The sequence below is a fragment of the Adelges cooleyi genome, unplaced genomic scaffold (assembly GCF_023614345.1).
Source record: "Adelges cooleyi isolate 19-005CV unplaced genomic scaffold, UGA_ACOO_1.1 ACOO_flye_CR_arks_rails_tigmint_CR_PRNA_376, whole genome shotgun sequence".
NCBI classification, from domain to species: Eukaryota; Metazoa; Arthropoda; class Insecta; order Hemiptera; family Adelgidae; genus Adelges; species Adelges cooleyi.
The window spans coordinates 13,540,033-13,564,116 of NW_026096053.1; the positions used below are offsets into that span (position 1 = coordinate 13,540,033).

At 31.6% G+C, this 24,084-nt stretch overlaps 2 protein-coding genes across 6 annotated transcripts in view; one reads left to right on the forward strand and one right to left on the reverse strand.

Annotated features, from left to right (window-relative positions):
- LOC126840847 (uncharacterized) overlaps positions 1-24,084 on the reverse strand; it is a 126,891-nt gene that overhangs the window by 65,259 nt on the left and 37,548 nt on the right. The window lies entirely within an intron of this gene.
- Positions 1-24,084, forward strand: part of LOC126840845 (triple functional domain protein) — a 102,041-nt gene that overhangs the window by 22,133 nt on the left and 55,824 nt on the right. For 2 of the 3 annotated variants that reach the window (XM_050576808.1, XM_050576810.1), the window contains exons 2-12: positions 9,338-9,523; positions 10,795-11,002; positions 11,074-11,187; positions 11,259-11,458; positions 11,630-11,858; positions 11,930-12,052; positions 13,169-13,360; positions 13,433-13,564; positions 13,656-13,778; positions 14,337-14,549; positions 15,075-15,197. In XM_050576808.1, the coding sequence (XP_050432765.1) occupies positions 9,345-9,523; positions 10,795-11,002; positions 11,074-11,187; positions 11,259-11,458; positions 11,630-11,858; positions 11,930-12,052; positions 13,169-13,360; positions 13,433-13,564; positions 13,656-13,778; positions 14,337-14,549; positions 15,075-15,197 (1,836 nt within the window). In that variant the 5' untranslated portion in view covers positions 9,338-9,344. Of the gene's footprint in view, positions 1-9,337; positions 9,524-10,794; positions 11,003-11,073; positions 11,188-11,258; positions 11,459-11,629; positions 11,859-11,929; positions 12,053-13,168; positions 13,361-13,432; positions 13,565-13,655; positions 13,779-14,063; positions 14,166-14,336; positions 14,550-15,074; positions 15,198-24,084 lie in introns of all 3 variants that reach the window. The other variant, XM_050576809.1, reaches the window with a different exon arrangement.

The following is a 24,084-nucleotide window of genomic DNA, read 5'->3' on the forward strand; positions in this document are numbered from 1 at the left end:
TATCTTTTTTTTTGGAATCCAGTAATGATGTATAAAAGTTATTATTACTCTTTTATTATTGTTGTTATATTGGACACCTTGGGCTTTTTAGTGTTTTCTAAAGAATTTTTTTTCTTCTATTCTATTGTGAATTCCAAAACAATGTGTCAATCATGTACATTGTATTTAGCATTCTCGATTGATGCTCTAAACGGTTTATATTTTTATATATATATATATATTTATAAGCATAACCCACTGTGTATTATTTCGTTTAGATCCCATTTAGGATGTTTTACTTGTCAACTTGAACGCCATTGAATAATCGGACCACACAGGAGCGAGGAATAAATTTATCGAGAATAGGAAGCATATACTATAATATATCGGGTGATCTGTTTAACGCAAGATACTCTGTACAACTAAGAAAAATTACAATTTTGTAGTTTCTCTTTTTTTAAAAATTGTTTGTTTATGTCATTTTACAATATTTCATAATTACTGAATATTCACCTTTTTTTAGTATTTTCCGAAGCATTATTGAAACTTATATTATAGTAGTAACGAAATATATTTAATTGGTTTTCCAAAATTAGTTTTGAATAATTACTTTCAATGCGTTGAAATTAAAAATAATACTACATTTCTCATTTCCCGTCCTAAATTTATACTTCAAAAACAATAATTCAAAACTGGATATCGGCCAGTAAACACTTCAGAGTAATTTATTCTTAATTCAAGAAATGATGAAATTTAAATACAGTACCGTTTAAGTTTGAAAATTTTTTATAATTCTAGAATTTATTTTTAAAAAAAAGTTACAAATTGGAATATTGTTTTATACTGTGAAAATAACATTGACTAAAATGTCTCAAAAACTACATTATTGTATTGTTTTTTTTTTTGAAAATGAGTGCCTCGCAATAAATAGATCACCCTGTGTTATTATACTCCGTGCTTTGGATGTTATACTCGAGTGTAGGTGAGGTGTATTCCACCACCCTTCCATTTAACTGAATCCTATTGGACCTATGTATATTATACACTATCGTACACATAATAATATAATATTAACATCACGCGTTATGTTCGGATGGCGCAGAATTGCCACTAACGGCAAATTGCCTAACCGACCATAATAAATTATTGATGGTAAATTTAGTAAATTATAGTAACTTTTGCTATAATGTGCATTGTATAGTTCTGTTGTCTGCGGCAAAACGATATTTTCCGTTTTTTATCACGATCAAAATCTGGACCGGTAAACGTTAATCCCTGACTGACTTGTCCACAGGAGTGTTCGTGCAGGGAATTAAGTTTTAAGGTCGGCAACCTTCGTTTGTATTATTAACACAATAGGAGTGTTTAATAAAGCCGAGTCTGTATTTGCGACATTATTAATTTTGTTCCAAGTTTACATAATACACTGTATGGTTGTTGTGTAATATTAAATTCGTTTAATCATTATGGAAATTACTCTTGTGTTGTATTTTACCCGACCGCCTGCGCGCCTAATGTCTCAGTGCTTGGAAAGTTAATGTATTTACATTTTGTCGGAATTGGTATAATACGATCAAAGCTGTTCTAGATAATAAAATATACATATTTTTTGCATTTTTCAAAAAGTTTGTTCTCATTAAATAAGGTAAATCCCAAGTTTTAAACCGATTTAGATATTATACATTCTTAAATGTTCTATGTAATTTTTCATTTTATGTAACTCAACTAAAAATTAAGCTTGATTACAAAAAATGCTTTGATTCACCTACCTACCCTTACATATGATGTACATATATGTCTTTGAAATGTGTTTATAAAGACCCTTGATGGCTTAAAAAACATGCAAATTTATAAATAATTTTCAACCGGCATTAGACGCAAACGTGTAATCAGTGCAAGGTTTTAAATCTGTTTTTATTTGCATAACAAAATGTATTCCGGAAAAACCTTTTTAATTGTAGTGTATTGCTCTGAAGTAAAACTTCCTTTGTTGCGGTAGAGTAAAACGCTCTAAAGGGGGGGGGGGGTTCAACTCTTATCAACTGATTGGCTTATCAATAATTTCTTATTAGTTATCCTGGGATTATCGATTTTCCCTTATCTCCATACCATCCCTTGGAGAAGTAAACCGAAAAATTAAATATGATTTATATGATGTTCCTACACCTAATTTGAAATTTCTTATTTCTCTGTCTTTGAAGTTTCACTTCTTAAAGCGCGTGTAGTTGTTTTTTCTTTTGCTTAGTGAAGAAAATTGTCTTTAGAAGAAAACAGTAGCCGAGGCTCGAGGGACCAAGCCTCGTTTCGGCGGATGTACTATTATAGTTGTATAGGGTTTGGAATGCGCTTTTTCTTAACTGACCCGAAGGCGGGGTCCGTCCGTTGTAGGATTTTATATGGCCAACGGGTTCGTGATTTTGTTAATTAATTAATTAATCACAAAAGAGACTATGTATGCAAAAGGGGACCGACCTTAGCCGCGGGCATCTTTGCCAAATCGACGAGGAGAGATCACGTTCTCGTATATAAAATGTGGACTGTATAAGATGTCTATGAGAATGATCTTAGGATGGCAATAACGCGTTTTGCTTTTGGAATAATCAGTTAACGTCTCGGCGGGAGATGCGCTACGCATACACAACGATAACGACAATGTGAACCGAGTATGTACTCAGTGTACTTTATTACAAGTCGAAGGTATTGTTTTTTTAATGTATATTTTTTTTCGCTAGGTAAACCCGTATGTTGGCCGCCCCGAATACTGGGAATCGATAGAATTGGAATAATAATAATAGACATATAATATATTATATCTTGGTACTCGGCAGCGAGATGTTAATACAATCGGCATCTAGTTTGTTAACCCTTTCGTGAAGTTAACGATGGTTTTTTTTATTTTTATTATTATTTCACTCATAAAAAAAACCAAGTGCCAACGTCGATTAATATTCGTGGTAGGGCCTCGACGATTTCTCTCGAGCAAAATTTAAAACAAAAATCTCCAGTAAAATGCCTTGGAGCGTTGGATGGACCAGTTGGGATTAGGTTTAGGTAGAGTAATTATTGGAATTTTATCCAGGCCACTTAAAATCATTCGGCTAACTTAGTTTTAAAAAACATGTTGAAAGAAAGTTTAAAAATGGTTCAATTATTGACATGTGTAACAATTAATAACGTTATCCATATTGCTATGTCTATCGGAGTATCATATTTCAATTATATTGTGGTAGTATTAACAAATAAAAAGCTTTATAAATTTTCACTCGAAAAAGCCCTTTTTAAACCGCGATGAAAGTATAAAAATGGTACTTTCATTTAGTTAATTCTGTACAAATCAAAAGAGGTTTAAAAAAAACCAGTAATTTTGTAGTTTTTGTTTTTTGAATAAAATGTTGTTTGTTTTTATTTTTACAATGCCTTAAAATATGTGTTAATTCGAAATTGATTAATGGTTATCTAGAATAAAAAAACCTATTAAAACATATTATAAATTATTAAAACATTAACAGCTCAATTAACTAATAAGTATATCGACTTGTTCTTTTGTAAAATGTATGTTGGCCGTTCATAAAGATGTTTTTGCTGTGGAAAAATCGTTAACATATCTCAATTTTATTATTATTTTTATTAGTACTATTATTTAATTCTGTCACATACGGTACACTTGTTGGAAAATGTAGCCGTATCAAATTGTGTGTACAAAAAATTATATCTGATATTTCTGGAACATCGGACCGCTAAGTTTGTTTTTTTAATTTTATTTACGATGGAACAGTCGGTAGGTCGTTTTTTTGTGTCTGTAACACGGTAACTTTTTTTTTACGTTTATAACGACCAGATTTATTAAAAATATAAACCAATGTTTATTAGCTTGCAAATCTCCTAATGTTAGAGCATTCTTTTGGCATCAGAAAGAGTTCAGTGTTGTTTTTTCTTTCAGTGTGGCTATAAGTAACTGTCGTAATTACATATTTTATTATAAAGGAAGAAAAAAGGCCTTATTTTGTAATCATGGCCGCATGTATTAACGTTGTAATATGTTCATTTATTAGCGGTTTTATACTGATATATTTTTTTCTTAGTAAAAAAAAATATATATGATCGGAGGTTAGTAGTAAATGGTTCAAAAAAATTGTCAGATTATTGAAAAAATCTAGAAAAGTCTTGGATTTCGGCAGACGCTATTTTGTCCTATTAATTCTGGTCAATATCCGCAGGAGGCTACCTAATATTTTTTTGTTCACCTATCTATACTCGTCACCATTAGCACTATTGTCATCCGACGAAATTGAAGTCGTTAACTTCAATTGTTGTTATTTTTGCCACTATAGCAAAATAAAAGATAGAAAAAAAAATCATACCATTATATTGTAGTTTAAGAACGTGTGTTAAAAATGTGTGTTTTTCTTAAATTTATTTTGTTCCGTTTTAAGACTTTCTATTTTTAGTGAAATATGTATCTTTTAAAGTATGTTTGGTTAACACTTAAAAAAGAAAAATTATTGGAACTAAAAAAATTTATGAATGTTAATATGGCCGTCCGGAGAACTATTGTACCCAAAGATTTTCATAGGCGTTTTTCAAATCACCTCAAAAGTTGTAAGCATCATTTAAAAAACAAAACAAAATAATGAATACCACATAACCCTATACATTGTAAATGTCTCATTTGAAACTTGGTAGGAAAAATTAATTTTGTTGATTTTTTATTTGGGTGCCAAATAGTGTACACAAATGTTGTGTTGAGATCTATTTCGAATAGATCTTATTTTTTAATGGTATCTTGTGAGGTTGGTGACTCACAGTTTTAAAAAATACTGCATGCGCCACTATTTGGATCAATTTTGAAATTTCAACTGAGTGACTACCGTGTATTGTAATTGTTTAGATTTGTAAAAGTATCATATTTTAATTATCGCTTTTATTTTAGCATCTTATAATTAAACCGCGTACACAGTTTTACGGTATTGTTTACGTTTCCTAATAACACTGATAAAATGGTCTTAAGCCAAAACAAACAATGAGAAATAATGAATTTTGCCTGGATTATATTAGTATATAATAATACTGTGTTGTACGTTGTATACTTGTACACGTTATATTATTATTAATTAGTATTAATACATTATTGCCCTGTGGCTAATACATTATAATATTATTAATACCCGTACCATATGCTTATGTACACTTTCACTAATGAGTCGTATTTTGGCTGTTCTCCAAAAAATAATATAATATTCTTTGTAAACTGATTTTCAACATGTATTTTTGACATCGTCTCAAACAAAAGACTACTTTCCCAGTTTAAAGTCAAATTTTTGTAATAAGATTTTAAAAAAAATAAAACGTGACGTATTTCTATAGGCTGCTATGATTCTAAAAAAATTAAATATTATTGCCATGATTTCAGATTCTGTAAAATCCTACTAAAATATGGAATTGTAATGATTTTTTTACTAAATTTTATTTGTTTGAAATAAAAAGGAATCGGAGTTTGTTGTTTGTGCTTTACTTAGATTTAATAAAAAAAAGAATTACAGATATTCAAACCATCAGAATTAGTCCTATTTAAAATAAATCATCATAGTGCTTAAAAAAATAGGTTTAAAACAAACTATAATGTGAAAACTAAAAATACTTTAAGTGATTAAAACAAATTGTTGAATTTTATGTTAATTAATTTTGAAATACAGTAAAAAATTGTAATAAAAAGAGATGTATGTAAATGATTATTTGAAAATTTAAATTAAAATATATTTCTAATAATTATTTGTTATTAAAAAAAATGCTCAGGTTTGGTTTGAGGGTTAGGTAGTGAATTTGATTATTATTGTTTGGTGTTGTTATTTAAGTGTAAATTACTTTAATTCCTCTAAAATTGTTAAATACTTAATCAGTTCAAAGTTGTGGTGTTTTTAAATTGGGTTGTTGATGTATTTGTATTTTTTTTTTTATAATTTTATATTTTAAAGTTTGATATTTTTCGTTTTTATTTAATATTTTACTAATTATTAAAATAACTCTTTACATTAAATACTTAGTTATACATAATATATGATCTATATATTATACAGGGTTAACATCCAACTAAAATTATAATACTGATAAACAATGTGAAGAGACCAGGGAACATTATTTTAGTGTCTAGTTACAGATACAAGATACGCGTTACAGCTTTGCTGTTATATAATAAAATAATATATTCCTATGGTTGCGCTATCATAACCAGTCACGTCTAGTTTTAGTAAAAATAAGATTTTAACTGTTTTAAAATGTACATATTTTATTAATCTATTAAATTTACAATAATTTACTAACATTTTTGACTGACCGATAGTCAATTTAGCATTTTTAACTCAATCAACTTGAAAAGTAACTATATAAAAAACATGTTTATCTTATACTAGTTGACATTTTCAGAAAATTAAAAATGATAATTAAATGTACTGGTTATCATTTAAGTTCTTTAAGTTGGCAGAGCTATATTTTATTGTAAAATAACAAACATTTTTTAAATAAGAAAACTTCAAAATTTCAATTCATTTAAGAGAAAATTAGTGTTATCCCTAATGAATCATCCTGTATATTTGTTTCCTAGTATATTGACATAGGAAAATTGTTTTTTCTTTTCAACATCCATACTGAGTACCATGTACTAAGTACATATTTTTCCAATATAAAACCGTTTTTGTTTGTTTCCGAGTACACTGCAATCATTGTAATACCTATTGTACGTTTACTTATCATAATTACAGAGGGTAACCCAAAGAATAGAAAACGGAAAAGGATTTTCAACCTGCCCGTTCCAAGTAGTATTGATTTACCGCGTCTGACTGTTGAAATTTTTACTTAATATAATAGGTATATAAGTTTTAACTTGTGAAAGTTCCGGTTTTCCACTAGTTTCGCTGAGTCAGTCGCTACTGTAGTAACGCCCATCAATTATTGGATATTATTTTTGTTTTTCTACTCTAAAACATTGTCAACAATCGTTGTAAAATACTGCAAATTGGTTAAAAAAAAACCTTCAGTTTTAATGTCAGGTCAGAACATTAAAACTGAAGCCCTGCTCCGATAAAAAATTATTTATTATTAGCATGGAATCTAATAGAATATATAGGATAAAATCTAAATGTATAAAAAGTTAAGAAAAAAAAATGTAAACATAACCTTTAGCCCCCTAGGACATGAAAAAATAGCCAATAGGTTTATATTGGCTCTGTGCATGTATAATGTGTGGATAAAATGGCCACTGTCCGCACGGTATGGTTTTTTAATAGACATTATCGATTGTGTGTGTGTGTGTGTGGTTTGTCTTTTAGTCGTTGAACTTGCCAAAAATCGAGACCGAGCTATGATTTGTATTACGGCTATAACATTATAATATATGGTAATTTTGGTACCGTCGCGTGTGTTAGATCCAAAAGGCCATTGCGATTAGAAAGAAACATCAAATCACGATTATTTTTATTTTTCTATTACAATATGTATTTGTATATAACGGTTACCCTAAATAATAATGCTCATCATTTGTGTTCTTCAATTTGAACAATAGTCTTCCCATCACGACCAGTGAATCCTAAATGTAATACTACTTAACGAAAGGCAACAATAATAATAGTTGGTTTAATATTGCAACAAATGTGTACGATTAAATACAATAGACTACAACTAGAACTCGAAAGTCGTCAATTAAAAAAAAATGGAGTACTTGTAATTTTGAGATCAAATAATTTGCCCACAATAACTGTGGGTTGCATTGTTACGACACAGAATACTTTGTGAATTTGTATGTCCTAATAAAGTTTAAAATAAGATATTTTTATGCAGTTAAAATGTAAGAAAAAACGCTCTTTAATCCTTTACCAAAATACGCATTTACAAAAAAAAAATGTCATGTTTTTAACAATTATTATACAAATAATTAATTTTCTCCTCGGTAAATCATAATTTATACATTTTTTTTAATGATAAATACTATAGTCAATTATCATATTTGATCATAGAAGAACAAGTAGCAAATAATTATGGTTACTAAAATGTTGGTGTAGTACATTTTACTATTAGTTTGAATATATTTTATATATGTCTATATATATATTTTTTAAAATTGCCTTTTTAGTTTTTATTGTTAGAGTAAAAGAAATATTCCTATAAATATGCCGTTATGTATGTAATGTTCACTAACGTTCAAGTATGCATTTTTATGCAAAAATAAACTTTTATACATATTATAAAGGTACATATTTTGTAGAATATAACGTCGAGAAACCTTACCCAAATTATAATGCATAGCCTCAGTATAAATTGCAGTGTGTATTTATTATATAGGAGATTTTGTAAATTGTTCTTTTAAGATTTTTATGACATTAATTTCCCAGTCCAAAGCCTTTAGAGGTGATTTTTTTTCGTTGTATTTATTATCAATCAAATGAAAATTATTTTATCTGTATTTGCTGTTATCATATAAAATGGCTTTTGAAGAGACAAAATATATACCCGTGTGTATTTTTTAATGTCGCACTGAGTGAGTGTTGGCCAACAATAATCTCATACAAATATTAATAGCACTTCATAATTTAGACTGTTATCATGGTTGACAGTCATAACCCGGCCGGAAGTTATTATAGTTAATTATTGTTTTTCTGGGCTGTGGTGTTTTATGCGTCTAAAATAATAATATATTGATAAAAAGTTTTGACGTATTTTTTTTATAATTAGGCTTCTTTTTAATATGTTGTAATAAGTAATAAATATAACCTACATGACTAGGGACTGAGACGTTTATTTTGTACTTGAGTATAAATCATGGCCGTCGATGAAGCAACAAACGAAAAATGACCTTGATAATAATAATAATTTCCCAGTGAAATCTTTTTACTATAATTTTGTATTATAAAATATATTATATCCAAAACGGTTTCGTTTTCATCGTCCGATCAATTTTTTCTCTCTATAATAACGCTCATCCATTGTGCTACATATGGACCTATTTTATGATTGACCTCGAAAGAGTTGTCAATAGAAACGACGAGAGAAAGAAGACGGGTTTCCTATTATCCCAATAATGTAACTTGCCTTATAGGAATTTATTTTCCTATTTTAACATAAACATATTGTTTTTTGATATCCGTTGCTGTAGCTGTTGCTAGTGATAAGAGATTATTTATAAGAAATAGAAAAACCACTGATAATACGATATGCTCATGGACCAATGTCTTTCCTTCAATTAGGAAAAGATTGATTTCAATCGAATATTAATTTAATAAAGCTGTTAATCGATGAATAGTAGAGTCTACATTGGTGACCAACGGTACCACGGATGAAAAATTAATTTTATCTTTGTTTTTCTTTTCAGGTCGGCCATGGACAGCGTGAGGGCTTTGGAAGTGATGGGGCTCCTCCAGGAAAAGATAGCCTTCCTGACGGGAGGCCGGGACAAGCGAGGCGCTCCCATAGTGACCTTCCCTTCGACGCCTAGGAGAGAACGGGCGAAACAGGAAGACTACAGACGGTTGTTGCAGTACTTCGGTTCCATACCGCCGTGAGTGGTTTTTCTTTTACCTTTTATAAGTATAAATAAAGATTCCTTAATAGGCCTTCAAATAAAACCTTTAAAAAATATGTTCCTCAAGAGAAACCACAACTTACACCTTGCGCCATTTTTTTCGGCAAGTCAAACCAGTCTTGGGAGATAGCTTTTCTTGAATAATAAAAATATTTTTCTGAGACCTGTTGCCCATTTGAATCAATTACACGATTAGGCAAACTATCCAAATTTTAAAATATTTTTTTTAACTTTTAATTAAAAAAAATTCAGTACAAATTTTAAAAGAGTAGATTAATACAATTTTATATATAATAATTTTAGTTTTTCTTTTAAGAAAAAAAATAAAAACATTAATTGTGGGTTCAAATACAATTTGTATTTGATTTTAAGGTATTTTTATTAACAATAAAATTATGAAGTCAACGAAAATTATGTTGCCACTGTTTGATCACTTTTTTTCTATTCTGTCAACGTTATTACTAAATTCATTAACTGTTTTTACTTAATACGGTAGTAACCGACAAACATGGGTTGGATTTTTATAAAGTAAAAAGAATATTATATACTTACCTAGAAAAAGACCTTTAGAAAACCGTCTTTCGCCATAAAACCTATTACCGAAGCGAACGTGCACTTAAATCCCGTATAAATTGTGTACTGACCATGAGGGATTTGTTTTCTATTCAAATCATTTCATCTTAGTTCCAAGTCAGAATTACACTGTTTAAAAAAAAAAAACATCCCTACATACTTTCCATTAGAAACGCAGGCCTTTATGAATTATTCAGATTAATATTGCGTGGGATGTATTAAAAAATAAATAAAAAATGAATTCCTTTCCTCTTTTTTTTTCTCTCCTACGAACATCATTTGAATAACAATAAGACAATTTGCACAGAATGTCCCGTTTTTTTTCATATTATATTAGCCAGTTAACAAATTAATGATACTATCCTGTTTGGATAATGTTCAAATCGAAAAAAATGTATGTAATTTATGAAATGGCCAGTAAAAATGTACTTGAAATAACTCATTTTTAAAAATGTATTTGATAATTAAGTAAATCGTTACATAACCTAACCTAAGCTGACCTTACCTACCCAACCCAATTAAATTTAACCTAAAATAGGTTGGCCGGTATGTAGTTAAAATAAACTTAGATTTTGGGACTAGTGATTTTTTATTGGAATTTTACTTCTATTTGAGTTAATATCTTTGTCGTTGGAAAAATATGTAACGCATCTTTGTAATTTTTTTTTTTGTAGGTGTGAAGTCAAAGAATCAGGACTGGTGGCTGTGATTGACATGCGAGGCGGATCAGGTTGGTCGTCCGTTAAGCCAATCTTGAAAGCCCTCCAAGATTGGTGTGCCGGAGGCAACGGCAATCACGTGTATGCTGTGTACGTCGTCAAGCCTGACAATTTTTGGCACAAACAGCGCACCAGCATGGCTAGTCATAAATACAAATTCGAAGTGCGTAAACAATTAATATAATATTTTGACTTTTAAGCCCGTAGACTATCACACATTTTTTTTTTCTTCAGACAACGATGTTAAATTTAGAAGGCTTGTCCAAGTTTATAGACTCGACGCAACTGACGTCAGACCTCGACGGATCTCTGTATTATGATCACGCCCAGTGGATCGATATTCGACTGGTGAGTATTTCGAAATCCTACACTTTATTTTTGTATACAATTTCAGTAATAATTATCGTGTTATCGTTTAGAGTATCGAAGAATTCATGTGGCAAGCGGCCGACTTGTTGGATCGTTTGGATGACCTGCAAGAAGACCTAAGCCGCAATGACTGTAGGGACGACATCGCCGGTGCCAAACTAGCTCTAGACTTTCATACCGACATGAAAAAGAAAGTACTCAAGACTCCCGTCGAAGACATGGACTTGGCCGGTCAACAGCTTTTACAGAGGTAACAACAATGAGAAAATATAGGGAGTTTCCACGTAACATTACTTTTACATATGGTATCGGTTAGCTGATTACTCTTATGTTATCTTATGACTTACGACAATATCATACATACCAATCTCCCTGTTAATAATAATAATAATAATAATAATACATTATTCATTTGCCTCAGGTTGTCCGGCGATAACAATAGTGGTTATGATTCGGGTTACTCTGGACGGGATAGCGAAGCCAGCAACGGTGTCAGTAACCCGGATTTGCAGGCGTCTGTGCCTCAAATACTCCAACAATTGGACACCATCAGGACAACGCACAAACACGTCTTGCAATTGTGGCAAATTAAAAAACTCAAATTGGACCAGTGTTTTCAACTGAGACTGTTTGAACAAGACTGCGAAAAGGTAGATTTCTACTCTAGTAAATTATTGTCGGAATATTATATTTTCATCAGCTGATCGTTTGTCGTTTTTAGATGTTCGATTGGATTTGCCATAATCGAGATGTGTTCCTAATGAGCTACGTCGAAATTGGACATTCGTATCAACTGGCCAAAGACATACAAGAAGAACACAACCATTTTACAATGAGTTCGATGGTAACCGATAACAGATTACTGATAAAATGTGCAAAAAATATCATTTGTATGCAAAATAAATGTTTGAATACTGATTCTTTAAAATGTTATTCAAATTACATAGCGTACCTAGCTATTTTTTTGGACAATTCAGTAAAAACATACAAATGCCTAAACTTTTGGGCCCCGCTGATGAGAGATTACTGATAAGACTAAAAGACTGATAGGGATAACTAATAATTCCATTTTTTCTTTTCAAGAAGAAAATTAACTACTTGACTCAGTCATTCACATTTTATTCAATGTCTGTTTATACTCGCTTCTTATTTTGAACAGAGTATAGAGCAAGTTTCTAAAGTACTTGATCCTGTTTCTAAAGTGCTAAAACCCTTAATAACAAACTTTGTTATTTTAATCCTCTGCTGCTCGTTAATCAGACCAACCCTCGAATATAATAATTTTTTATTTGGGACCCGTCTCTTGAATCGGCTTAGTCAAATCCATCGAGAAAGTTCAAACAAGGATTGTTCATTATTATATCGGATGTAAAAGTAGGCTTAACAAATTTAAGCCACTCATTATACCTTTACTTAATTTTTGGTTAAAATACAGCAGCTAACCTACCATTAAGGCCAACCTTGCTTTAGAATCTTTAACATCTAATTACTTAATTATGCTAATGTTGCTTTTATGTCTACATTTCCTAATGGTTACATTTCTTGTTTCTTTTTTAACGTTCCTCAGTATATCTCCCATCGAACTCTTCACAGTTTTAATAATTCTATTTACAGAATTTTTCTGCCAATAAGTCTACTGTAATAGGCTGTCAGTGGATTTTATTGTTCTCGAAAATTAGATATATTGTAACATTTCATTAAATTTATTATTACTCACCCCTTTTATGTGTAATAATAATTTATTTTTTTTGATCTTTCTAGTGTTAGTTTTTTTTTGTTTTTCTAACTTCATTAATTTGATATACATATGTAATAATTACGATATTATGTACTCAACCTTTTTGGACGTTACTTTTTACTAAGTAAATAAATAAGTGTTTACCCTTATCTCTTATCAGCTTATTCCCTCTGTCAAATTTGTTTGGTGCATCCTTGATGAACTTTTTTGTTAACCATTTAGAATGTCTACGTCAATATCAACCGCATTGTAGCCGTTGCACAACGCATGATCGAATCGGGTCATTACGCGTCCAATCACATAAGAACCGTAGCTCAGCGACTGGACAGAACGTGGAAGCAGTTTGCCGCGGGTTTGGACGAAAGAACGTCCGTGTTAGCGTTGTCGGTGCTATTCCACCACAAAGCACAGCAGGTGTGTACGAACAGGTTGAAATTTTCTTAGCGCGCTTGTTTTTACTCACGCGTGTGCTCACATTTTTTTTAGTACGTTGAAAACGTGCCTGGCTGGGGCGAAGCCATAGAGAAAGTTACCATACCCAACGAAATACTAGTGTTGGAAAATTCCATTCACCAACATCAAAATCTCTACGAACTCATGTGCCAAGCTTATACCGAGGTAATGTTTTTTTATATTTAATTAAACAATAATTTTTCGTTTATGTCCTTTATTTGTATTTACATTGTCGAGACCCACTATATATATATAGGTGTATAACGCGTATCAAAGCCTATTGAACGGCCTGGATACCTTAGTACAAGTCTGCGAGTGTTATCCGACTCCTCCGAGCAATGTGCCATTTATACATTACAGCGATTGTTTACCGAAAAATGTATGTCCTATTGTATTTTTTTCTAAAATCATCGAATTAGACGGCCTAACAGCATTATAATCCGGACGGCTTACGTCGCGGCAGCACTCTTATGCTTTGGTTTTGGGTTATTCCTTCGAGAGAATTTTTAAAAAAATACATTGCGGTTAATGGTCTTGCGGAAAGTTTACTACTATAATTATTATTATTATTATTGTTACTATTATTAATGTCATGATGCTATTATTATTCTCTATAACTCTAAAATGCATGTTGGGTTATTTTTTTTTTCTCGGTTTGGGTTAGGTTCATAGCACGAGCAAGAAGCTGCTCTATCAATTGGACCATTTGGTTCAGGTGTGTAATCAAAGCGACTCGACACCAGTCGCCGAACAGCATCATAAACATGTAAGCTTTTTTTAACACGCATGACGAACAAAAAAATGTATCTTTATTAGTTATAAGATAATATTATGCTTTTAGTGTAGTAATTAATAATTTGCCTCAGTATTAAAAATATATTATGTAAAAATTATATTTGTTATATTATTAAAATTAAATTCCGTTTTCATATGTTAGTCGGAGAGTGGGTCGGATTCTTCGACAAATACAAACAAATTGCCAAATCGGCAACAAGCCGCCGCCGATTATTCGGAAGGCGCTAGCCATGTGTTAGCCGTCATACATCAAATCCTAAACCATCATCGCAGCTTAGAACACTGTTGGCACTCCAAGAAAATCAGACTTCATCAAAAATTAGCGTTGCGATTATTCCAAGAAGACGTCAAACAAGTACGTAAAATTATTAAAAAAAAACATATATTTTGTGAACTTGTTAAAAGTTTACACTTTAAAATTTATCATAAAACTCCAATTATTTTTGCTATAAAAAAAGTATAACTTCTATGGCTTTTTGTATGAGAGAACAGATGTCATTTTTTTTTATTCGCGGTCGTTTTAGTGTCTTGATTAAGTATCGGGTATGTTAAATTGCCAATATTACGCCTAAAACAAAAGAAAATGAAATATTTCACATAGGACGTGAAAATACATTTTATACGTTATTACATAAGTAATTATAAATTTAAATTTAGTCAGTAAATACCTACATGATAATAATTAAAAAGATAATTTAAAAAAAAAAAAACTAAGCACAGTCCAAACCAAATTACTGTCCAAATCCACTTAACTATAAGAGAGGCTTCGTAATAAGTCAAGTTTGATGTGTTGTTGCTGTTGCCTGTCGGGGTTGCTGGTTATTGTCATAATAATAAATAATAAATAATAAATAATAATATGATAACATTTGCGTTTTAGGTGCTCGACTGGTTGTCCAATCACGGTGAAGTGTTTTTGAGAAAAAACACCGGAATCGGACGAACGCTACAAAAAGCACGCGTGTATCAGAAAAGTCATGAACATTTCGAAAACGTCGCTCAGGTATGTACTTTTTTTTTTGTCCTACAAAACAAATGTTCTTTGTATTATATAATTGATTCAATTTGAAACGATTTGAGATATTTTTTAATTTATGTATATTATAATATATTTAAAGATCAATGGTACTGGGGACGACCTCTACATACTGGCATGTAGTAAGGCGCATTGTATAGGCAATTTCCACCTTATTTGTTTTCAGTCGGATTATGCGTTTCAGAGTATGGTTAAAACAGTTAGAATGTACTCCTAGTAGAAATAGTTAACCTTAAGACTTGAGCGTATGCAAATATAATAATAGTTGAAAAGTTCAATATAACATTCACTGTGCATGACTTGTGTATTTACTCGATTTGTTTACACATATTGTTTAATCGTTTTCTAGATTTTTTTTTAATCAATTCAATCGTTATAGGCGCGCGTTCTCACGAATCAAGTTTAATCGATTATAGTCGATCAACAAAATTAAAATATGACTTGAATCAGATTTTGTTCGCACATTTCAATAGAAATTGATTAAATTGAAAAAACTAAATTTCAATTGTATTTACTAGCTCCTTTCAACAAGAAGAACCACTTAGATCTTGTAAATTGTTTGGTCAATATTAGGAGTTGTAACACGTCATACTCATGACTTAAATAATATACACAATATGATTCTTCTCGAAGAAAAAATAGAAGTTCATATGCGTCAATTTTCTGTATACTTTTTATTTGTTTTTGTATTCCGAGAACGATTTGTTGTTTTCACCCGAATTTATTCGGCACGTCGAGTCCGCAATTGACAAACGGTAAACAATGGGAATCGTACGCTTTTTAATTGCAATTTTACTTTTTCTTAACGGTAGAATAACAGCAGACGTCTGTGTTTGTGTTTTATATTTTATAATAATAATAACGTGCGATTGATATTGTCGAAGCGTATTTAAAATTCGATGGACCGTGTATAGGTTCTGCCGGCTAATTGATAATTCGGTTAATGTGTTTGTTGTGTGTCGGCCACAAGTTAAACGGTCGGCAACGATGATTAATTCGAGCGGAACCGTGACCAGTTATAATACTGTACAGGATGTATCTGAATTGAATGGCATATAATACTATATACCATGTAATAGACGTTTGGGAATATTTTGCTCGTGTCGAAAGTTCGGGTATTAACGTTATTGTTTATCGAAAATAAAGCACAATAGTAAAGTGATAGGTACAACTCGACAGGATATCCGGTACTCGTACCAAGGGTTGTTACCACTTTTACCAAATTGCATAAGTTACAAATGTCCATGACGAGTTTCTTATCAGCGGTCGGAATTAGTATTGATAAGAACGGCAGGTCTCCGAGTGAAATATTCTAGGTTTGCAGGCTACTCTTTAAGCGGAGGTTACAGGTTTAAAATTTAGTTTAAGTAATGTTTTTTTTTTTTAAAAGTTAAAAAGACTCGATGAGAAACTGGTCATTGGGAAAAGTTGTCTTTGGTAAAAGTGGTGTCATCAGGATAGTGATAAGGGACCGCCAATCTGTGATAAGAAAGGACAAACTAATAAGGAAAACTCAATAAGAAAACTGTATGCAACCAATAGGTCATTTTATAACTGTTTTTTTTTATTTGACCATAAATTAAAAAAATTCACTATATTTTCATTAAAAATTGAGAAAAAACACTTTGTGACCCACCGACGGTTTTTAATATTTTTATTTCGCCGCCTATCTCACATTTTGATCAAATTGAGTTGGCAATTCAAAATTTTGCGGGTAATCGACTGGCTGACAAACATAAATTAATTATGATAAGGTCAATAGATAATGCGCCAATCGAATAATTTATAACATGGTCATCAATTGTAATTGGAGCTATTAAAAACCTTTGAAACCTTATTAATTAAGCGACGATTTATTCATTTATGTGATTAAAATATTAACTTAAAAACTAATTCTGAATTAAAAAACGTCCTGTTGATGTTTTCATGTTGTAACGAAAACCATTTTTGCTCATGAGGGGGTTCATGTGAAACTTGACCTAGCCTAACTGTCGGCGGGGACGGTGTGTTGCGTAAATGATTTGTTGCCCCTTCAGTTACTCTTGTACACCCTGTATAACGCGGTTTGCCCGATTCGAACGATAATAATATAATTTTGTGCACGGTATAATTATTCCAATATTCTATGGGTACACTTTTGCCGGTCTTCGCCTACAGATGGCGACACAAGCGTGTAATCAGCCCGTGTGTGTGTGTGTGGTCGATGGCGCGAAACCGTTTTCCCGTTACAACCACCGCTGCCGGTGGTGGTATTGTATATTATTATATATATTTTTTTTTAATATTATTTTTTACTACGGTGAGAGGCTGCTGTTGCTGTTGCCGACTAGTAGTATAGTGCCTTCGACCAGTTACGCCGGCACGCATGCCACAGGTACACACACGGTAGACAGAAGAAGGTCCTTCTCTCGGCCGTCGTTCCTTTTGTGTGTATGTGATTTTTTTTCCCTCAGTCTTCTTCCTATACAGACGGTGTATAGTATTATGTCGTAGAACATATAATATATTATGTCTTTTATTCGCATTCAGTGTGTACCCACTACCATTGACTGTATACACCGGATAAAATAATAATAATAATAATAATATACGACCGAATGTGTTGTGTTGTTGTGGTTGTTGTGTTCGTCTCGTCTCTCTGAAATCAAAATATAATTCGCTAGGAATGCGTGGAGCTGTTCTTTTATTATTTATTATTATATATATATTATATATGGCCGACAGTCGGCACACATGACGTGTATACCGAGAAAAATAGTAATATAACGCCTCTGGAAAATTCGCACCGGGTGAGTACCACAAAATATTATAATATAGAAATAACTGATATGTTATTTTCCTATAATATCTGTTTTTCACACGTGCGTCAGTCGGACATTAAATAAAAAAAAATTCAATCATTGATTTGTATCGTTTCATAGAATTAGGTTTAAAATTAGAATTATATTACTAGTTAAAAAAAATATCTGTCGAGGGTTGTGCTTTTAGTACTGCAATTATTATATTTTTAGTAATAGAGTACAATATACGATTATAGGGTTGTTATCGATAAGCAATACCTACCTGTTGATGGATACCTGTTGACTGTTCGGTTCGTGGTGGCATCAGAATTATTTGATACGGACAAAATGTGTGTTTTCCCATTTATTGTCAAGAATTTTCCTTAATAAAAAAAAAATAACCCCGTTGTGCAAAACGAGTCAAGTTACTTATTCCTTTATGCAAAAAATTACTCTTGACATAACTGGATTTTTTTATCAATTGGCATTTGTGATATTGATTAGTACAAACGATGTACAAAAAGGGATAACTCCGAAAAATTTTGTTTTTAATTTCCATTGTACTTTTTTAAAGTAAATCAATTTTAAAATTGTCCTTTGATATTAGTAATATAGTTAAAAAATAAGCTGAATAATTTGTATGTTTTTGTGCCGTATAAATTAGACCAAAACATTTTTTTCATAAAAATGTTCAAAGTTTCATTTGCAAGTTCCCAAAAGTAGCAAGTTTGGACTTATCTCCCTTCACCCAAACACCACAGCATTTTCGACTTCAACCCTCAACGGCTTATCCTCGTTCGAGCTACCCTTTTTTTTTTTTTAGCTTTTATTCAAATGATGACCCTTTTTTTAATTAAGTATATTATGTCATATCACATTTTTTGTTTCCCGAGGCTACTAAAAAAAACACACACACACAATTCGTTTAATTACATTTTGATCGCGTCCGGAAGGAAACGTTTTCCTGCCAACTTCCGATTTCCCCGGAGGCAGACTGCTAGCGATTTCTTTTAAAAATACTCATTTTTAGCAGGTGGGCTCCCCCCCTCTCCCTAGGTTTCGTTTATCAGCAGAACATGATTTTTTTCTCTTGTTTGTTTGTCGGGGGACCGTGTTAAAGCAATAATCAGTCGTGCACATGAAATTTCACGTCCAATATAAATAATAATAAAAAAAAACAAATACCCAATCTCATAACACTTTTTTTTTGGAAACGTTTGCACATGATGCCAATTGCCACTACCACCTGTTTGCCCCTATTATGCGAGCAAAAAATAACAAAAATAGCAAATATTATGTGCACGGATTCTGTTCGGTAAAATGTCTTTGCGAAGGAATTTTTTTTTTCTGCCGTTTTTTAAAAATATTTAATTTTAATATTATTATCATTATATTTTCTTCCCGTGCAAAATACGCGGTTAGGTCGTCGACCGAGAACCTGGTTACTCTACAATAGGCCCAGACATAGGTAGACTTTTTTCTCCACATTTACCATACGGTTAGCATTGTGGCGTTGTTGGCATGACAAAAAAAAAATGATCTGCTCTTTGTAATTTCGGTAAAATATAAAATTATGTATAATAATGTAGTTTGAAACAAAAAACCACTACTCCGAGTTCGAGTTACATTATCGTTATGGCGTGTAGAAATCCAATTATGAGATGATGAGAGACAGACAGACTTAAATGCCGATGGTGTGTTATTTTGTCATGCATGTAAAACACTCTAATTCGCAAACATGTTATTCTAAAAAAAAAAAATGAGGTTTATTGTGTCAAATAGACCACCTAGTTTTGCACTGGGGTCAGCACAGGGAATTAATTTTTACACAAATTCATTACAATATACCCATAAAAAAAAAAAATGTTCAGTACAAAAAAATTTTGTACTTAATTTCAAAAATTGCATCAGTTTTTTTTTATTACACGATTTTTAATATATACTAATATTAGTGTAACCACAATCTATCTACAAGAGGGGTACTTTAAAACCAAGATTTTTGATAATGATATGGAAATTACTATATTAGCCTACTATACCTATTTTATTTTTGAAATTGTTTACGTTTGTCATAAGTTTCTTGTTCTTTCCATCAATTGCCCGAAAAATACTATTCACCTCTGTCTACTAGGAGTAAACTTTCAAAGTCCAGATTTATAAAAAAAAAGACGGACGCTACTATTTTGGAGTCTTGAAAAAGAGTAATATTAATAAACAATTGATGTCAAAGTAGAATTCGTTTAGAACAATGAATATTGGTGAAATTAAAAAAACAAATGTTTAAAGTTATCGGATTTTACAGATTTTCTCATTAAGTTCTGCCTTTTCAATAATATTTTTTTCACAGAATATTATACATGCCTATAAATTATATTTTTAAATGTGAACGTCGCTAGAACCAAAGGTTTTTGGTAAAACTCGAATTTTTGTTGTGTACAACAGGGTATATAAGAAAGGTTGCAATAGTTTTCGTGAATGTTTCTTAATGAATTTTAGAAATTTTCCCCCTAAACCTGGAATTTATCATAAATATTCTTTTGTGATTTAACTATCGTTTAAATATGAAACCTGATATTACTGCCGTCGTTGTTTCTTATGAGTTAAATAATATCTATGGACCACACCCTTCTGCTTATTGGTGTTGTTGTGTGCATATGAACATTATGGGTGCGTTTGTGTTTACACTGTACAGCAGACTACCCTTCGAACAAACGCATCCCCGCGCACTTGAAAATCCACTTAAAACGGGACGTTGAAGCAAACAGGCAATTGTCGGTCGCCATTTTTTTTTTAAGAGGAAAGATAGGTTTTTTTTGGTAAATTTACTGTCGAGTGGAGATATTATATAATACCCCGATTGACTTGTTTTTAATGGCAATGCTAAACTATTCATAGCTTACAGTTTTATAGTTTTATAATTATACAGCAATATAAAATTCTTTCTCCGTTTAAATCGAGAATAGAACTTGTTATAGTACAATGTACAGTTGTCATAAAAGTTACCGAAAAATAGCACATAAACACATTTAAATCAAAGTAATTTATGTTAATTGCAGCAATAATTCTTTCATCGTTTTAGGCTTAAACATTTTAAAAATAGAGAAATTAAAGTTCTTTCTATACTTGGTTTGAATACTAGCAATACATTTTATTTTTATTTATTTTATCGTTTTTTTTAACATGAATTTAAAAAAAACCACTATTTCCACAACTTGCGGTTGCTCCCACTTGAGTAATTTGACTGGATAGACCAGTCAAGCTACTCCAATGGGAGTAACGCGAGTTGTGTAAATATTATAAACCCAGTACTTCACTCAAGTTTTAATATTAAAAAAATTATTTTCGGAACATTTTTCTCTTTTCAAACTTTCAACTATTAATGTCGCGTTGGTTGTAGCTTAGGCGATAAATGTCAGTATGACATTAAATGAAGCATATTCTTGTTGATAGAATCCCGTAAGTTCGACAAGGGTCACGACCGATGACATTTGTAAGGGTTACAAATAAAAATTGAGGGAAAATGACATAATAAGAGAATGTTATTCGATCGAAGGAATAAATTTAAAAGACATATTTTTGGTTCTGTCGTGGTAACAGATGTAATCGAGCAGACTGTATTTTTGGATCAGGCTTAGACATTTACCTATTGGATAATTTAATCATTTAATAAATACGGGACAAGCCTGAAAATAGAAACGGCGTAAACCAATCTTGATATAAAAAAACAAAGAGTAAACGTTATTTTTGTTGAACAAAAATTATCATAATGAAAAAGTTCAGTATTTTTGTTGTTGTTGATTTTGCCGTCTAATCCTGCTTGTTGTATAAATTCGACAGATCAATAAAACAAATCACGTTTTTCTTATTTTAGACAAAAGCGAATCAATCCTTCTCACGAAGGAAAATTATTGGATCATAAACGTGCCTTATGATCAACTTAATTACTTTCTATTTCTTATCAATAATTTCTTATTCGTTGATTCTCTTATCTGTTATCAAACAATAATCGATTTCCCCTTAGAACGCATTACTCATCCTGACTTATCACTATTATTGATAAATGATAAGATTACCGCCACGTTTTTTAGTGATAAGTATATCATTCTCCCGTGTCAAATTTTGTGGGTATCCACCCCCTGATTGGTTTATAAACTTGTTTTGTGTTTCTTATCAATAATCTCTCATCAGTGGATTTCCTTATCAATTATGTATCTAATCAGCTGATTCCCTTAACAATAATCTCTCATCCGCTGGTTCTCTTGCCTAATTATTCTCTTATAAGTTATCCAGGAATTCTAGACTTCCCCTCGTTTACTGTACCCCTTTCCCATTTCCTCTTCCCCTTCTGCTACTTTTTGTGTCACAAAAGCGTGTCGGATCATAAGACATATTCATGTCAATTAGCCACCCTATTCGAACGGCTTACCGTTATTGTAACATTATTATACACTAGCTCGGGCAATTATAATTATTTTACATTATTACGGTCACAACGGCATGGGTCTCGTCCGACTAATTACAGACCGACGGTCGGATTAGGTAAATTATAACGTGTATAACACAATAATTACCATGTTAACGGTTGTGTCGCTTCAGCTTGTGCATATCAATGACCGATCGGAACACAATGGCGTTTCGAAGGCCTATACGTGTGTATGGTAATAAACCCTTAACAACGTTGGGTCGAATATAGTAAAAAGAAAATCTCAAATTACAATAAACGATTATAATATGTGTACACGTTAGCTGTTGCCGTTAACTATTACACCGATTATTTTTATTTTACGACCGAGGATTGACGAATTGGGAACAAGGTGGTGTTTTTTGTTTTTGAGTTTCTGAAAGGGGTTTTATGAACTGGCCTGGCCGCAGGAAGTGGTTTTGTTCACGCCTTATTATTATTATTTTTTTTTAAGCCGTTATGATATAATATAATACACCGAATATGTGATGTTAACGCACAAAGAGAACCCCTCTTTGTCTGTAAACTACTCTTATAGGTTGCCGTCTCGATAAAAATGAAAGAGCACATAGTGTAAGAGGATTTAAGGGAGTAAACAGAGGTAGGCGTGGAAAACTGTACAGCAAACTTATGATTGGGGACATGGAAATGTATGAGAGCATGTTTCATTCTGCTGCAAAGACTTAAAAATAAAACCCCAAAAGTAACGACAAAAAAAACGTAACCACGATTTTACAGACAACTTGAAAATTATCTTTTGTACAGCCTCCATATCAGATATACCCTTGAAAGTCCTCACACAGGCACCGTAAACGTAATTGGAGCAGAAAAAAAAACATAATTAGCGTAAATTGAAAATATTTGAATGAACTAATTGTGTTGGCTAAAAAATGTACAAATAAAATCGTTATTATATTATTAAATTATCAAAAGCTATACATTTTAATATCCGAGTAAAAGATATTGTTTAAATGGAAAATTTTAATAATTCAAATAGAAACCTATATGTTTTAATTAACTATTATAAGCAGGTTTTTGTATTTAAAATAATAACTGGTCGATAACGAGTTTTGAATAAATACTTTTTGAAATGTTTGAATTGTGGAATTTATTTTTACCCTCCAGTTTTGTGAGAGCTTAAAGCGTTTTGAAAGGTTTGAACCTGACTATAACCTGACTTACTATGAACATAATATGTCGTTATGCTGATTACAACAACTTAGACGGGTAAACTTGTCGAAGCCGACGACACGCGAAACGGCTAATTGGATTCTTAAGTGCATGCAAAAAACAATTATGTTACTTAGTAGCCCTAAGCAATGCGCACGCCAAGTGGGCTTCACATATCTAATGGATTTAGCCTCTATAATCTCAATCCGAAGAGTCAAAAGTGACCGACTTTCAGCTGCTCTGAAACTATGCTACTATGTTTGAAAAAGTGGGTCTACTTTTTTTATGATAAAAAAAAATTGTATATGTTACAGGACTTTGAACGATAAAATTAAAAATCGAATACAGAGATAACGTTAATAATAATAAAACCAAAGGGTGACTTTTAGCGAGTACAAAATTAAATTACATTTTTTTCGAACAGGTGCTTTTAAATTAAACG